Source organism: Salmo trutta, chromosome 27, assembly GCF_901001165.1.
Source record: "Salmo trutta chromosome 27, fSalTru1.1, whole genome shotgun sequence".
Lineage (NCBI taxonomy): Eukaryota > Metazoa > Chordata > Actinopteri > Salmoniformes > Salmonidae > Salmo > Salmo trutta.
Window position 1 is genome coordinate 23635267 of NC_042983.1, and position 18697 is coordinate 23653963.

The 18697-nt window shown below is 41.2% G+C and overlaps 2 protein-coding genes across 3 annotated transcripts; both read left to right on the top strand.

The window, feature by feature from the left end:
- Positions 1 to 1415: 1415 nt before the first annotated feature.
- On the top strand, positions 1416 to 5004 carry unc119b (unc-119 lipid binding chaperone B). Its single transcript, XM_029717327.1, has 5 exons — positions 1416 to 1740; positions 1936 to 2049; positions 2645 to 2753; positions 3291 to 3463; positions 3784 to 5004. The coding sequence occupies exons 1-5, from the start codon at positions 1503 to 1505 to the stop codon at positions 3894 to 3896; spliced, it is 747 nt and encodes a 248-aa protein (XP_029573187.1). The 5' UTR covers positions 1416 to 1502; the 3' UTR covers positions 3897 to 5004.
- A 5707-nt stretch (positions 5005 to 10711) lies between these two features.
- Positions 10712 to 15620, top strand: LOC115164638 (protein CUSTOS). Of its 2 annotated transcripts, XM_029717328.1 has the most exons (6): positions 10712 to 10863; positions 11065 to 11095; positions 11227 to 11325; positions 14455 to 14519; positions 14644 to 14731; positions 14880 to 15620. In XM_029717328.1, the coding sequence occupies exons 1-6, from the start codon at positions 10734 to 10736 to the stop codon at positions 15253 to 15255; spliced, it is 789 nt and encodes a 262-aa protein (XP_029573188.1). In that variant the 5' UTR covers positions 10712 to 10733; the 3' UTR covers positions 15256 to 15620. The 2 variants fall into 2 exon arrangements, with proteins under 2 accessions (XP_029573188.1, XP_029573189.1); XM_029717329.1 differs by lacking the exons at positions 11065 to 11095; positions 11227 to 11325 and having other exon boundaries at positions 14466 to 14519.
- Positions 15621 to 18697: the final 3077 nt, after the last annotated feature.

The following is an 18697-nucleotide window of genomic DNA, read 5'->3' on the forward strand; positions in this document are numbered from 1 at the left end:
TAATCTAAATATTGTTATTATTGAGGTGTTTTTAATGGTTAATTTTAAAGAAGACTGGCATTTCTGCTGGGGATAACTTACAACGGTGGCACTGTAGAAAAGAAGAGGTCTTGACTGACTGTCAGGAAGAGAGGAGATTGGTGAAGCATGGAATTTTTTACATGTATTTGTATAGTTTAAGAAAGGGGTTTAATCTGAAATTTGCTTAATGACTAAAGGATTTGTAGCTTTATTTTTTTTCTCAGGACCTGTTTTGTTTTAGTGGTGTGACTACTTGGTTTATTTTCAAAGCATTTGTCTGTCATTTGTTGTGTGAAAATTTTATTTTAATTGAATCCCTGTTGCCTTGAATTTGAATACAGGTGTGCATTATCATTGTCAGCTTTGAGGTTCCTTTTTTTTGGTGTGCTTTTGATTTCTTCATTGGATGTTTCATTTTTTATTTTTTTTCCCCCACCAAAGTCCTAGTGTGCAAAAATCCTAACCTTACTTGAGCTCACCTAAGATAAGAACCAAATACTTGCTACACCACTCTCTCCCATTAGCCCTACTGAGGTGCAGACGGAACAACCATACACTCTTGTGCAGTCCACACACAATCTTATGAATCACAGAATGAGAGTATGAATTAATTAGTGTGAATGTGAGAGAAAGCGATCAATGTCAATAAGGAATTCTACTCTACTTATTGATTTCTCCCACCCCATGAGGGCTTCATGCAGCAGGTGGACTGATGGAGTCCTTTGAGATGCCCCCTCCATACTCAGTTGTGGCTCTACAAATAACATCTAAGTGGGAACTGCTGATAAATGCTGTCTCTTTTTTTAATAAATGTGCTATTTTATCTAACTGGTGTTCTGGCAAATGTTTTCCATATGATTCATCTCATGTTTTACTATCCTTGGGGTTATTGTAGTACCCCTCATGTAACTGAACTGTTCAACATGCTGTATATCGCTGAGATACTGTAGTCATAAGTAATGGGGAAACCCTAGAAGTAGAATGAGATTATGTTTATATTGGGGAGACATGTAGAGAGAAATGACAGTAATGGAGATGAGAGATGTAAGAAGAGACGTTAAATTTTATATAAATGTAGTGCATGGGCAAATTACATAAGTATGCTCAAATTGCTCAATATACTAATGAAGTTGGACCATACACAGCTGCGCGTTCAGCAGGACACAACGTTTTGGAACGTTAAGATAGAAATATGAGGAATCAAGGAATCATGTTGGCTCGATTAGTGGCATTTCTATCTGCAACGTTTGGCAACTGAACGTGACCGCTGGTGTTCTCTAATTGGAATTCAATTTACTCGCTACGTTTCTAAACAGTCCGCCCTACTGGTAACTATGGTAACCACCTAGCGTTTTAAGCCAATTACAATCGACTATTCTCAGCATATGTTCTCCGTAGAGACGCTTCGCCATCTTGAATTTAGTAAAAGTTGCAGACAGCCATCGACACAGTCGCCTTAATAAACACAAAACAACCAAGATATGAGTGGCTCTAACTCTCGAAACAAGACTGCAGCCACAGTCAAAGGACCGGACACCGATATCGGCCCAACTGCAAATTCCAGGGAGCGAAAGTCGGGTGGAGGTGTACTGAAGAGACTCAAATCGCGACGAAATCAAACTGATAAACAGCGGCCTGTTATTACAGAAGAAGAGCTAAGGGCGCTAGGAAGACACATCACACCGGACGAAGTCCTTGGTCTGCGTGCTGTTACACGGGGTATGTATGCCTTAGCTGATTGGAGTTGATGGGATTTGGATAAGATTCAAGTTAATGTATTCTAGCTAACGTTCCCTTTGGTGCAAATTTAGCTTGCTAGTTCACTAACAATGGTTTGAGGTAACCAAACAAAGAATCCTTCAACACACCAGATTCCCTGTCTGTATGTGCTTCTAACTACGAATTTCCTTCCAGATTATCTATGTAATCCTGAGGACAATGTCTACAATATTGACTTCACACGTTTCAAGATTAGAGATCTGGAGACTGGGACAGTGCTCTTTGAGATTGCTAAACCTCACAACTGTGGTAAACTCAAATGTCTTGCCCAGCATCAAGTTTCAACTTTTCCACCACACTTTGGCACACCATAAATAGCTTGGATAGGCCACATCTTAAAGGTAAACTCAGCAATATGACATCATTATACACATTGGAGCGTATTCCTACTTATAGAAATCAAGTCCAGGGCACCAGGCTCAATCTGTAAAACAGCCTAGTTGGAAAAACCACTGCTGACGGTGCACTCATGTTGTTAGGTTGGGGTGCAAAACTAATGCTCAAATCTGCCACTATATTTTCTCTTTCCAATGAGGACTTGCCTCATTAGAAGGTATAAATGAGAAACCCCATAGTCTTGGCAGATTTTAGCATTAGTTTAGTAAGCAGGAAGTTGCCCCGCTGTGTGTGATGTAGTATCGCTAAGTCTACTTAGAAGGGCCCAGACCAAATGAATTGGTCTATTATTTCAAGAAAGGCCTAACACACGCCAAGTTATTCCCTCTATGATAATTGATGTAGTCCTTACACAAATGTTGTAGATACAATTTTAGGTTGAAATCAGAGATGACATGTTGACACTTATTTGGATGTCAATCACAGTTGAATTTATGTTCTCTATCAGACCCTGAAGATGAGGAAGAAGAGAATGGAGACGTAGACACCAGTGCTGGACGCTTTGTGCGGTATCAGTTTACGCCGGCCTTCCTCAGACTGCGGACTGTTGGTGCAACGTAAATCAGTGGATTAAACAGGAAACACCACATGCATTATCATTATTAGAAATCATATAACTCGTAGTTGAAAAACCACATACTGTGGTTATACTTAAATGTTCCATAATATATGTGCTTTCTGCTTTCCAATATGGCAGGATTACCTCAAGCTCTAGTATGCTGTTAGCACCCTCAAATTCTGTTCAGGTCCATTGCTTATAACTCAGCAGTTACTTATGCAGACGAATCATGATCTCAGTTTCATGCTCAATTTTGTTTGCTGGTGTGGCTTTGCAGCTCTGGCAACCAATCCAACTGTGGTGACAGAGAGGATTTAGCAGAGCCCTGACACCACACTTAATGCTTTTCTCCTAAAGTTGTATCACATGGCTGGCAACAATACAATTGAAATAATCATCCTTCTATTTGACTTTTAGAAATATAGATGGTTAATGAATAAAGCTTCAATTCTAGTAGCTTAAGCCATTTCATGCAGTTATGTTCAGCATGTCCCTACTAGTATCTCAAGTGCCTCTCTTTCTTCCCCGCTTTCAGTGTCGAGTTCACCGTGGGGGATCGGCCTGTTAACAGCTTTCGCATGATAGAGAGGCATTATTTCCAGGATAAAGTTCTCAAGAACTTTGACTTTGACTTTGGATTCTGCATCCCAAACAGCTGCAACACTTGCGAACATATCTATGAGTTTCCCCAGCTCCCTGAGGACCTCAGTAAGTCTACTAGTAGTAGGAGCGTACCAACAATGACCCCTCTCACTTTGTTTATCATCTTTGTTTTAGCCTGTGTCCTACAAGCTAAAGTTCAGACTGGCCACAACATAGCTAGCCAAGTCTGTATACGAAACACATCCATACAGAGCCAGTCAGGCCACTCAAATTGTAAGATAAGTAATGTGGTACTAGACAGTCACATGGATCCCCTTCAGGAGTAATTTACTGTAAGCCAGGCTAATGTGCATTCTGCTGTTCCTTATGAAGTTATTTCCAAACTGAAATCCCTTGTTTGTTTGTTTTTTCCCTCTCTTTTGAAGTTTGCCTAATGGTTGAGCACCCATATGAGACCAGGTCAGACAGCTTCTACTTTGTGGACAACAAACTGATCATGCACAATAAGGCAGACTACGCCTACGATGGGGGCGAGTAGTGCCTGAATATTAGCCTCTTGTGTGCAATGCAACACAGCGGTCACATTGCCCCAGAACACAACCACAATATAGCCCTTTTGGGAACAGGAGTATACTTCTTCCACTTCAGACATTCCAACAAACTTTACCAGCCCCAGGTTTGGGAAAACAGGACCAGATCTGCCTTCAAAACAAGTTGCTCATTTATTTGATACCTCATACCCTTCTGTTGCTGGGACTCATAGGAAACTCTTGTCAATCACTCTTTTGTAATGTTGAACATGTTTTTCTTTTAATCTTTTAAAATGTTTTCATGTTTAAATGGTTACTTTTAATGCGTATTATTTTAATCTGCCTTGAGTTAGTTAGTTTGGTATTTGTTGCAATATCCTTGTTTTCTGTTGGAATACATTTAGGCATGTCTTGTGGGTTTGTGTAACTCTTATCAGCCTAATGATCTAATACACTCGTTGAAATTGAATAATATTAGTTTCAATTTCTCAAGTTGTCAATTTTTTCAGGGTTGCCATCTCCCTGGTGAAAGGCCACTCTGTTACCAAACGGCTCTACAGAGGAAATCTTGAACTTTACATGATCCCAAAGTGAATCTTGAATATTGGATATTTTTTGCCCGTAAGATGGACACTGGTTGAAGTTGATCATGTTTTGTGTTATTTTGTCTATACAACAATCGTTGACAGATGGCAAGCCAATTACAACTGTTTGATACCACCTAATTTGATTGAACAAGTAAATACATTTTCGCTACTCATTGCGCTCTAGTAACAATCATTATCCTTTGCTGTGTCTTCCCTCCTCAGATAGTCTCAAAGCTGAATATTTAGCCCACTAACAAATGCTCCATGACTTAGAAATCTTGCCTTGATAGAAGCTGTATTATTCATATTGGGTGTCCCATGTCACCTCTAGCAGTATATTCAACCAATAACCCCTGTTGACTATGAGACATTTTTGTATTAACTGCCATTGGTAGTAAGTCACAGACAGCACCCCTGGCCTTTAAGTTGTTAGCATTTGTGACAGTGCTGTAAATTTACTTATAGTGTGTTTGTGCCTGCTGGAGCCTCCCAACACTAAATTAAACCTCCCCATGGGCCTTTGTATTCAGACTGTTAAACTCGAGGCTTTGTGTGTGTGAGAGAAATCCCTGTCAAGTCCAGCTGTCGATCAGCTATGCTCCGCTACACATCTCTCCAACAACACTCATCAACAGTTGTCAAAAGCAGGCTGGAAGAGATTTTGTGAAGTAAATATTTTTCAACTATGAAATGATAACTACAGGTCAATGCTCAGTGGAAGGTGTGATGTTAATCACTTTCTAGACTTGTGATATGTGTATAATTTTTTTTTTTTTACAGTTACTGATGGAAAGTTGTGATGGCATCTACCACTTTAAATTCTGTATTTCTAATAGCGCCCTCAAATGGCGCCGAAGAGAATAGCTGACGTTTTACATGCCCGTAACCAATTGTGCTGTTTTTTTGGCGTTTAACTTCAGTAAAAAATTATTTTGTACATAATGTTGCTGCTACTGTCTCTTGTGACCGAAAATAACTTCAGGACATCAGAACTGGGATTACTCACCACGAACTGGAAGAAGCTTTTTCCTTTAACGGGTCCGACGAGAAGGATATATACTGCTCTCCCGGGAACAGGCCCAGATCTCCGTCATTTGCGTGAAGAAAAGACAGAGGAAGCAGATCGGTCTGTCATTTGAGAATCTGTAGGCGAATGAGTAAACTCCCATTGCCATCAATTCTACTTGCTAACATGCAATCACTGGAAAATAAAATTGAAGACTTACGATATTCCTACCAAAAGGAAATTAAGAACTGTAATATCTTACGCTTCACCGAGTCATGGCTGAACGACGAAACGGATAATATCGAGCTGGGGGATTTTCAATACACCGGCAGAACAGAGAAGCTACGTCTGGTAAGACAAGGGTTGGGGGTGTGTCTTTCTGTCAATAATAGCTGCTGCGCAATGTCTAATATTAAAGAAGTCTTGAGGTATTGCTCGCATGAGGTAGAGTACCTTATGATGAGCTGTAGACGGCAATATCTACCAAGAGAGTTCTCATCTATTATTTGTAGCCGTCTATTTACCACCATAGACCGATGCTGGCACTAAGACAGCACTCAATGAGCTGTATACCGCCATAAGCAAACAAGAAAATGCTCACCCAGAAGTGGTGCTCCTAGTGGCCGGGGACTTTAATGCAGGCAAACAAATCAGTTTTACCACATTTTTACCAGCATGTCACATATGCACCAGAGGGGGGAAAAAAACTCTAGACCACCTTTACTCCACACACAGAGATGCATACAAAGCTCTCCCCGCCCTCCATTTGGCAAATCTGACCATAATTATATCCTCCTGATTCCTGCTTACAAGCAAAAACTAAAGGAGGAAGTACCAGTGACTCGCTCAATACGGAAGTGGTCAGATGATGCGGATGCTACGCTACAGGACTGTTTTGTTAGCACAGACTGGAATATGTTCCGGGATTCATCCAATGGCACTGAGGAGTATACCACCTCAGTCATCGGCTTCATCAATAAGTGCATTGATGACATCGTCCCCACAGTGACCATACGTACATATCCCAACCAGAAGCCATGGATTACAGGCAACATCCGTATCAAGCTAAAGGTTAAAGCTGCCGGTTTCAAGGAGCGGGACACTACAGTCGTGGCCAAGGTTTTGAGAATGACACAAATATTAATTTCCACAATGTTTGCTGCTTCAGTGTCTTTAGATATTTTTGTCAGATGTTACTATGGAATACTGAAGTATAATTACAAGCATTTCATAAGTGTCAAAAGCTTTTATTGACAATTACATGAAGTTGATGCAAAGAGTCAATATTTGCAGTGTTGACCCTTCTTTTTCAAGACCTCTGCAATCCGCCCTGGCATGCTGTCAATTAACTTCTGGGCCACATCCTGACTGATGGCAGCCCATTGTTGTATAATCAATCCTTGGAGTTTGTCAGAATTTGTGGGTTTTTGTTTGTCCACCCGCCTCTTGAGGATTGACCACAAGTTCTCAATGGGATTAAGGTCTGGGGAGTTTCCTGACCATGGACCCAAAATATTGATGTTTTGTTCCCCGAGCCACTTATCACTTTTGCCTTATGGCAAGGTGCTCCATCATGCTGGAAAAGGCAGTGTTCGTCACCAAACTGTTCCTGGCTGGTTGGAAGAAGTTGCTCTTGGAGGATGTGTTGGTACCATTCTTTATTCATGGCTGTGTTCTTAGGCAAAATTGTGAGTGAGCCCACTCCCTTGGCTGAGAAGCAACCCCACACATGAATGGTCTCAGTATGCTTTACTGTTGGCATGACACAGGACTGATGGTAGCGCTCACCTTGTCTTCTCCGGACAAGCTGTTTTCCGGATGCCCCAAACAATTGGAAAGGGGATTCATCAGAGAAAATGACTTTACCCCAGTCTTCAGCAGTCCAATCCCTGTACCTTTTGCAGAATATCAGTCTATCCCTGATGTTTTTCCTAGAGAGAAGTGGCTTCTTTGCTGCCCTTCTTGACACCAGGCCATCCTCCAAAAGTCTTCGCCTCACTGTGCGTGCAGATGCACTCACACCTGCCTGCTGCCATTCCTGAGCAAGCCCTGTACTGGTGGTGCCCCGATCCCGCAGCTGAATCAACTGTAGGAGACGGTCCTGGCGCTTGCTGGACTTTCTTGGGCGCCCTGAAGCCTTCTTCACAACAATTGAACCGCTCTCCTTGAACTTCTTGATGATCCGATAAATGGTTGATTTAGGTGCAATCTTACTGGCAGCAATATCCTTGCCTGTGAAGCCCTTTTTGTGCAAATCAATGATGACGGCACGTGTTTCCTTGCAGGTAACCATGTTTGGCAGAGGAAGAACAAGGATTCCATGCACCACCCTCCTTTTTGAAGCTTCCAGTCTGTTATTCGAACTCAATCAGCATTACAGAGTGATCTCCAGCCTTGTCCTCGTCAACACTCACACCTGTGTTAACGAGAGAATCACTGACATGATGTCAGCTGGTCCTTTTGTGGCAGGGCTGAAATGCAGTGGAAATGTTTTTGGGTGATTCAGTTCATTTGCATGGCAAAGAGGGACTTTGCAGTTAATTGCAATTCATCTGATCACTCTTCATAACATTCTGGAGTATATGCAAATTACCATCATACAAACTGAGGCAGCAGACTTTGAAAATTCATATTTGTGTCATTCTCAAAACTTTTGGCCACGGCTGTAATCCGGACGCCTATAAGAAATCCCGCTATGCCCTCAGACAAACCATCAAACAAGCAAAGCGTCAATACAGGATTAAGATCGAATCGTACTACACCGGCTCTGACGCTCGTCGGATGTAGCAGGGCTTGGAAACTATTACGGACTACAAAGGGAAACCCAGAGGTGAGCTGCCAAGTGACGCGAGCCTACCAGACGAGCTAAATACCTTTTTTATGCACGCTTCGAGGCATTCAATACTGAAGCATGCACGAGAGCACCAGCTGTTCTGGATGACTGTGTGATAATGCTCTCAATAGCCGATGTGAGCAAGACCTTTAAACAGGTCAACATTCACAAAGCCGCGGGGCAGGATGGATTACCAGGACGTGTACTCAAAGCATGTACAGACCAACTGGCAAATATCTTCACTGACATTTTCAATCTCTCCCTGACTGAGTCTGTAATACCTACATGTTTCAAGCAGACCACCATAGTCCCTGTGCCCAAGGAAGCAAAGGTAACCTGCCTAAATGATTACTGCCCCGTAGCCATGAAGTGCTTTGAAAGGCTGGTCATGGCTCACATCAACGGCATCCTCCCCGGATACCCTAGACCTACTCCAATTCGCATACCGCCTCAACAGATCCACAGATGATGCAATCTCTATTGCACTCCACACTTCCCTTTTCCGACCTGGACAAAAGGAACACCTATGTGAGAGTGCTGTTCATTGACTACAGCTCAGCATTCAACACCATTGTGCCCACGTAGCTCATCACTAAGCTAAGGACCCTGGGACTAAACACCTCCCTCTGCAACTGGGTCCTGGACTTCCTGAAGGGCCGCCCCCAGGTGGTAAAGGTAGGCAACAACACGTCTGCCACGTCTGATCCTCAACACTGGAGACCCTCAGGGGTGTGTACTTAGTCCCCTCCTGTACTCCCTGTTCACCCACGACTGCGTGGCCAAACACGACTCCAACACCATCATTAAGTTTGCTTATGACACAACAGTGGTAGGCCTGATCACCGACAACGATGAGACGGCTTATAGGGAGGAGGTCAGAGAACTGGCAGTGTGGTGCCAGGACAACAACCTCTCCCTTAATGTGAGCAAGACAAAGGAGCTGATTGTGGACTACAGGTTAAGGCGGGGCGAATAGGCCTCATTAACATCAACGGGGCTGTACTGGAGCGGGTTGAGAGTTTTAAGTTCCTTGGTGTCCACATCATCAACACACTATCATGGTCAAATCACACCAAGACAGTCGTGAAGAGGGCATGACAAAACCTTTTCCCTTTCAGGAGACTGAAAAGATTTGGCATGGGTCCCCAAATCCTCAAAGTTCTACAGCTGCACCATTGAAAGCATCCTGACCGGTACATCATCGCCTGGTATGGCAACTGCTCGGCATCTGACCGTAAGGCGCTACAGAGGGTAGTGCATACGGCCTAGTACATCACTGGGGCCAAGCTTCCTGCAATCCAGGACCTATATAATAGGCGGTGTCAGAGGAAAGGCCATAAAATTGTCAGACTCTCCAGTCATCCAAGTCATGGACTGACTGGAGAGTAAGGCTCCTTAACAGCTTCTACCCCCAAGCCATTAGAACAATTAATCAGATGGCCACTGAACTATTACATTGACACCCCCCCCCCCCCATTTGCTTTGTACACTGCTGCTACTCACTGTTTATTATCTATGCAAAGTCACTTCACCCCCACCTACATGTACAAATTACCTCTAACCTGTATCCCCGCACACTGACTCGATGCCTGTGCCACCTGTATATAGCCTCGTTATTGTGTTACTTTTATTTTTTACTTTCTTTTATTTGTTCAAAATTTTCTTAACTCTTCTTGAACTGCATTGTTGGTTAAGAGCTTGTAAGTAAGCACTTCACGGTAAGGTCTACACTTGTATTCGGCGCATGTGGCAAAGTTTGATTTGAAATTAACACTAATTATGGCTTTTACAACATGATCGCTACTGATATAATTTTTCAGTCTTATTTAGTTGGACCCACATACTGAGTAAATTGAAACCCCGTTGATTTTTATTGAACATATTGTACTTTTGCCTATAGATGAATGTGTTTTATGACAAGACATCTCAATGACTACAAAGTGTGGTGTCTTGAATGTTACATTTCAGGTATCATAGACTCTGTCAAATACTATTGTTTACATCTTTGGCTGTGTACTTGGTGAGTATCTGGTAAGAACTAGAAGCCCACCTAACATTGCCAATTATATTCTGCAGAAACAAAAGCAATTGAAGAAAAATGTTGACTTCACTCGTCAAACTCTGGTCTGCCCTTGTCGCCACTAGTTACCACAGTCACAAAGTCATAATTATGGCTATACCACGCCCATTTCTACAATTTATCATCTTAAAATAATATTTAAACCAAACCTTAACCACGCTGCAAACATTATGCCTAATCTTAAATTAAGACCAAAAAGTTAATTTGTGTTTTCATAAATGTTTACGATACATAGCCAATTTGGACTTTGTGGCTGGGGTATCTAGTGACAACCGTTTGCCCTGAAATAATTAATTACCCATAGTGCATTGCTTTGTAGCCACACGTGCTCGATCCAACATGTCAGCGCCTGTTGGGACGATGGCCGAAGACGCAAGCAGTGAAGATGAAGATCTAGAACATTTTAAGGAAGCAGCTTGGAGTTTTGGCACATATGGAACTAATGGTACACACAATGCCAACCCGGCAGGTAAATTCAGCCGAACTTTAAGTGTACCATTTGCTTTCGCTAAGACCCAGGGTGTAGTTAGTTAGCTAACAGTTAGTCATAACAAATGTGGGGTGGGAGATGGCTAGCTAAGTGTGTGAAATCTTGAGCCAACGAGCAAATCTATTATACCCCAAAACGACAGCAAAGTCCTAACAGTAACTAACGTTACTGTTGTTTTAGATGGGGTAAGCAATGTCAAGCAATCCCGTCGGTAAGTTTTAATTTACTCTGAAATCATGCTATCCCCTCTCTATTTTTGACTCATCATGAATAGAGGTTTTGTTTCAAGCTTGGCTTTACCAGCTACACTTATACTGTTTTATGGTATACCATGGTCAACAGTGTGGCTGTATCTAAACATGAACATGATGGGAACGAGTTGCAGACGACCCCGGAGTTCCGTGCGCACGTTGCAAAGAAATTAGGGGCTATGCTTGACAGGTATTTATTTTATATTTATTATATGTATATATTAATTTAGGGGGTGGATCAGCTTTAATATTGTGGATAGAGTTTTGCTTCCATCAATGTAATTGGTCATTTCCAATCCCCCATATATTTTTGGGGTATACAGTGGGGGGGGGGGGGGGGGGGGGGAGTATTTGATCCCCTGCTGATTTTGTACGTTTGCCCACTTACAAAGAAATTATCAGTCTATAATTTTAATGGTAGGTTTATATGAACAGTGAGAGACAAAATAACAACAATAAAATCCAGAAAAACGCATGTCAAAAATTAGAGGTTGACTGATTATGATTTTAACGCCGGTACCGGTTATTGGCGGGCCAAAAAAGCCGATGCCGATTAATCGGCCGATTTATTATTATGCTTTTTTTTAAATATGTGTATATATATATATATACACACACACACACACACACACACACACAGCTCTGAAGTGACAACGATACTGAAGAGTCTGCTTAGGAGACAAATACTCTCAACTGTTTGAATAATAAAAATAGAGTTTCAGTTACCTGTGATGAATGCTGAAAACAAAAACTGTAATTTCTATATGCCGGAAATCCTATTTTAATAATGGGCATGGTAAGAAATGACTGCCAAAGCGCGAGTCACAATTCCCATGACACCTTCTAGCAAAATCTGAAAAGCGGTTCCTTCATTTATTTCATAGGATATTTTTAGATTAACTTAAAATAAGGTCTGTGTTTGGTTTAGGCTTACACCACCTTGCCAATTTTATAACTGTGTAGATATCCATAGGATATAACTCTGATCAATATAAGCGAAGCTCATTTTTTTGTAGAGTGGATTTATGAAAATGTGTTGACAAACGTTACCTAGTGAAATTTACACGGGTATCAAAACGCCGAGGCGGTTTAAGCACAAAACACAGACCTTATTTTAAGTAGATCAAGACATTCTCTATGGAAGACATGAACGGTAAAATAACGAAGGAACCCCTTGCAAGTTATAACAGGAATTATGACGCGTCCACTATTTCTCTCTAAACCATATATCTTTGACTATTACGAGCCTGCTGCTGCCTACCACCGCTCAGTCAGACTGCTCTATCAAATATCAAATCATAAACTAAACTATAATATAATAAACCTTAGGTCATTAATATGGTCAAATCCGGAAACTATCATCTCGAATACATTATTCTTTCAGTGACATATGGAACCATTCCGTATTTTATCTAAATATTTTATCTAAATGTTCCTGTTACATCGCACAACCTACAATGTTATTTCATAGTTCCGTAAAATTCTGGCAAATTAGTTCGCAACGAGCCAGATTCTGTATACCCTGATTCTGCGTGCAACGAACGCAAGAGAACTGACACAATTTCACCTGGTTAATATTGCCTGCTAACCTGGATTTCTTTTAGCTAAATATGCAGGTTTAAAAATATATACTTCTGTGTATTGATTTTAATAAAGGCATTGATGTTTATGGTTAGGTATAGTCGTGCAACGATTGTGCTTTTTTTTGCAAATGCGCTTTTGTTAAATCATCCCCGTTTGGCGAAGTCTGCTGTCTTTCTTAGGAAGAAATAGTCTTCACAGTTCGCAACAAGCCAGGCGGCCCAAACTGATGCATATACCATGACTCTGTTTGCAAGAGAAGTGACACATTTTTCCTAGTTAAAAGAAATTCATGTTAGCAGGCAATATTAACTAAATATGCAGGTTTATAAATATATACTTGTGTATTGATTTTAAGAAAGGCATTGATGTTTATGGTTAGGTACACATTGGTGCAACGACAGTGCTTTTTTTCGCGAATGCGCTTGTTAAATCATCAGCCGTTTGGCAAAGTAGGCTGTGATTCGATGAGAAATTAACACGCACCGCATCGATTATATGCAATGCAGGATACGCTAGATAACTACACATGGTTGATGATATTACTAGTTTAACGATTGATTGTTTTTTATAAGATAAGTTTAATGCTAGCTAGCAACTTACCTTGGCTTCTTGCTGCCCTCGCGTAACAGGTAGTCAGCCTGCCATGCAGGCTCCTCGGGGAGTGCAATGTAAGGCAGGTGGTTAGAGCGTTGGACTAGTAACCGGAAGGTTGCAAAAATGAACCCCCGAGCTGACAAGGTAAAAATCTGTCGTTCTGCCCCTGAACAAGGCAGTTAACCCACCGTTCCTAGGCCGTCATTGAAAATAATGTGTTCTTAACTGACTTGCCTAGTTAAATAAAGGAGTAAAAAAAATAACGATTGTTATGAAAACTTGAAATCTGACCTAATTAATCAGCCATTCTGATTAATCGGTCGACCTCTAATTAATATATATATATATATATATATATCACACACACACACACACACACACACACACACTTAGAATATAATTTAGAATATACCTTTATTATTCTCTGCAAACCCTACCCGCCCTTCCCACAATTGGAGTAAACTAATAAACAATAACACTTAGGCTTACCTTCAGTTTATACATGCTATACACATTTTACAGACACAATCTATTTTACAATAGTTATATTTTGTTTGTTTTTAGTCATGGCCTTCCTCTATTTCTGATGTCCATCCAGTTTGATTTCTATTGTAACTGTGCTATTTCACAAAAGTTCTGAACCTATATACTTTTTACAGACCCCATATCTTTTACATTTGTTTTCTTGTTGTTATTAGTCCCACCCTTTAGCTCCATTCAAGCTCTCCCATCTATCCCTTAACACTATCCATTTTGGATTTCTATTTGCCATATATTTTTCAACTGTGCTGTGATGCTTCACAAAAGTACTGAACCTTTCTATTCTCATCGTTTCTACAGATTGTAAATTAAGGAAACATTTTTTCTAAAATAATTATTATATTATTGGTCGATTGACTATGACTTTTCAAATCACCCAGTATTGCTATCTGCAGCGTTAGTTCTAGGTAAATGTTGCAATTCTTCAGCCATTCCTGGACCTGACAGGTATTTCTTATATGTCATGGGAAAATGTTAATAAACATCAGTTTTGCTATTTTAGCTAGCTACATCAAACTGTTATAGCCTTTGCCTCATGTTACCATCACCTGTCTACTTTTCAGTCGCCTACTTTAATCCAACTATGAAATTTGATGTTCAGTTGTATTTCAGTGATCTCTGCAGAAACATCAAGACCCTGCACAGAGTCAACCAAATGTGAAGATGGTAAGGGTTTATCCATAAATTGGTTTGCATTGAAACTGATACAGGAATTACAAAATGTGTGATGTGTTGTCAGATGTGATGTAGATGCTGGATGTGGTCTTGATCTTATTTCTTGGTTTTGAAGGTTTCCGGCTGTTCACCACATCTGTCCCAGGAGAGTTTACTATTGAGCCCCCTCCTCCTGTAAGGCGCAGGCCCATCCCCAGCTCAAGGTGATGCTTGTTCTATTTAGGCCTGGCCTTTTAACCATTGGGATGTGTGAGGTGGTTTGATGTCACCTTCATTTCTACATTGGGAGGAATCCTTATACAGTAGCATTGCATACTGTAATAAATGTTTGTTTCTGCAATGTTATTCTAGTGACAGTGACAGTGAAATGGAAATGAGACTGAGAGAGGCAGCAGTGTCAGTCACAGACCTCCTATCAGCAGCTCTCCCCAGCGCGGTTACACATTCCCTGCCGGAATCCCCCAGCTCAGAGAAAATGATGATGAAGAACAACAACAACAAAGGAGATGAGGCAGAAAGAGAGGACCATAATAACAGCCCTGTCCCAAAGAAAAATAAGAAAAGGAAAGCTCTCCAGGGGGAGTGTGGAGAGGTAGAGCACTGTGGAGAATCCTCACCTAATGCTAAGACCGATGAGGAGCAGAAGAGGCCAGAAGAGGACATTCTACCCCTGAAGAAGAAGAAGAAGAAGAAAAAGAAAAAGGCACAGATGATAGATGGAGTATAAAAGCACTGAGAGACTTGTGGGCTGTGATTTGGGATGTTGGCTGTTTGTTCTGTACTTGTGAGACCTGTTGTACTTGGGAATCTTATCACTGATTATAACATGGTCAGGTCATACACTCATATCACAGCAATGTTGTACTGCTTTGTAGATTGCATTCCAGAAAATAACAATGTGATCTTTCAGAAATGTGAAAGAAGTCTTTCACCAGATATTTGATGACCTTTTTCTCTACCCAATTTGTTCTATCCCTTGTTTTTCTTAAAGGAAGTAGTTTACACTGAATTCGACTTACATGTACATTTATGAGCAGAATGCTATACAAGAATTGAGAGCATTTTTATTAACACTTCTCCGTTGATAACGTACACATACTGGCAACTTTATTTGGTACAACACCCTGTTCACAAAAATGGATCGCTTGTACAGTGAGTCACTTGGCTGTGGCTTGGTATATAAGACGGGCATCAAGGCATTCAGTTACTGTTCAATTGAATGTTAGAATGGGCAAAACGAGTGACCTAAGTAACTTTGAGAGTGGTATGATCATCTGTGCCAGGTGCACCGGTTCCAGTATCTCAGAAACAGCCACTCTCCTGGGCTATTCACACGACAGTGTCTAGGGTTTACAGAGAATGGTGCAACAAACAAAAACATCCAGTCAGCGGTAGCCCTGTGGGCAAAAACAGCTTGTTGATGAGATCGGTCGAAGGAAAATGGCAAGAATCGTGCAAGCTAACAGGCGGGCCACAAACAGACATATAACGGCGCAGAAGGGCATCTCGGAACGCACAACTTGTCAATCCTTGCCACGAATGGGCTATTGCAACAGACGACTACACTGGGTTCCTTTCCTTATCAGCTAAAAACAAGAAGAAGCAGCTCCAGTGGGGATGCAATCACCGACAAATGCTGTTGTGTTATGCTGATGGCAGAGTCAGGATTTGGTGTAAGCAGCATGAATCCATGGACCCATCATGCCTGGTGCAGGGGCGGAAATCCCGGGGGGGACACGACCCCCCCATCCTTGGAAAAATATTTGTCCCCCCCAATATATCACTGAAACATAACTATGTAATTTAAATAATATTAATAATACGCAATGAAAGCAATTGTGCTGATTATAGACACTTAATAGCGCGTTTTTAAGTTTCAAAAGATTGCGACCCCCCCCCACCCTTTGCCTCACAATGTTTTGATCCACTGCCAGTTCCTTAGTTGGCAAGGTAACAGAGGGGTCGTATCTACTGTCTGAAAGGCACTCAATGAACGTAACTGAAGTGAGGTTAATCCAGTCAATCTCGCACACACACTAGCTGAATATGCAGAGCTAGCGCGCAAATATTAACTATTAAGCTAGCTAGTACCTATTCCATTTATGTGGCCTCGTCAAAGATGGAATCTTTGCTATCGTCAATTTATTCCAAGATCAGCATGCAGATGATGTAAGTTAGTGCTTCAAAGTCCCTGCGATAAGGTTAGCGATAAACTGAAGTCCAAACTGAACAGAACTACACTCTCTTCTACCATTGTCTTAAATATATTTAATGGTCTCGTTGCAAAAGCTAAATTGTCGCAAGGGAACTTTTATTTATTTATTTTATTTCACCTTTATTTAACCCGGGTAGCAAAGATTATAGCAAACACCACTGAAACGGAATTGGTGCTCGCTAGCTTTGCAAATTCAGCTATTGTTGGAAGCCAGCCAATATGAAACAAACTATTAAAATTACAAAAGGTTGCAGCATATGTTGTGTAAATGGTGAACTCATACAGCTGTCAACTCTTGTCAGTTTAATCTGTTTCACATTTGCTAGCTACCTTTTAGATCGAAGCCCAAATAGAATGATAAAAGATAAGATGATAGAAGCCCATCTCCTACTGTAAATAACCTACACACTGTGTGTGTGTGTGTGTGTGTGTAGCCAGCCAGCCAGGTAGAAAAATGGCAGAAAAATAAAAGACGGACATCAGAGTATTTTTCAGTACACCAAAACGCAAAGTAAGAACCCTAGTAGCCAAATATCTCAAAGACTAGTTGATAAAATGTTCATAAGAAAGAAATGAAATTCTAATGGAAATGTTTCACAATGATGTCATTAGGCAGAGCATGCAACAGATGGCACACAGACAGCAGAGTTGGGGACAGATATGCAGGGACAGACTGGCAGAGACAGGGAGTCTCAGGTAAGTTTGTTGAGTCTTTGTTTGGCAACATTATGAAAGGTTCTCAATTTTTTTGACTTGTAAAATAGGAACATAATTGGAAAATGCCATGGATACCCCCACTCTCAACTTAAACTGGTGACTGAACTAAGATTTGTTAAAGGCAATGGTTTTGCTGTTGTGATTAGTTGTGTAGTTTTGGGTACCGGTAGGAGTACGGCAAACATCTTATTTCTTTGGTTCCTCAATATACATTTACCATATTACAATGTAGGCTATGTGTTACAGCACTACTTTTGGTGTCCCCCTCAGGAATTGCTCTTGAGAAAATTTCATGTAATTGTCCCCTCCAAAGTTGATATCAGATTTTCGCCCCTGGCCTGGTGTCAACGGTACAGGCCGGTGGCGGTAGTGTACTGGTGTGGGGAATGTTTTCCTGGCACACGTTAGGTCTCTTGTTACCAATTGAGCAACCAAATATTCTGACACCTAATAGAATTAAAATTCAGTCTGTCCTGGAGGCAAAGGGGGTTTGAACCGGCACTAGATGGGTGCAGTGCTTAATTTGAGTCAGATCTTGCCAGAACAGGATCCGGCACCTCTCCGTTTTGGACTATTTCGCTGCGCAGCCTATTTGGCCGGATCCGGTACCTCTCATGGCATGAACAATTATTTATCTGATTTATTGAAATACATTTACCAAAGTTATAGAATTACTGTTGTCTGTTCAGAAAGAAATGAAATAATTCAGAATACTACACAATGAAAAGGACTACACTGCGTGCAGAATTATTAGGCAAGTGAGTATTCTGGTCTTATCATTATTTCTATGCACATTTTCCAATTCCAAACCATGTAAACTTGAATGCTTATTGGATTTAATCATTTTCAGGTGACATATTTGTGTAATGAGGGAGGGTGTGGCGAACGTGAATAACACCTTATATCAAGGTGTGCATAATTATTAGGCAGCTTCATTACCTCAGGTAAAATGGGCCAAAAAAGAGATTTAACTGACACTGAAAAGTCAAAAATTGTAAAATACCTTTCAGACGGAAGCAACACTCGAAATAGCTAAACTATTGAGGTGTGACCACCGGACAATCAAACGTTTTGTTTGCGAATAGTCAACTGGGGCGCAAAAAAACGCATTGGAGAAGAAAAGGCGCTAATTAACTGCAAAAGACTTGAGAAGAATTAAACGTCAAGCTACCAGGAACCCATTATCCTCCAGTGCCACCATATTCCAGAACTGCAACCTACCTGGAGTGTCCAGAAG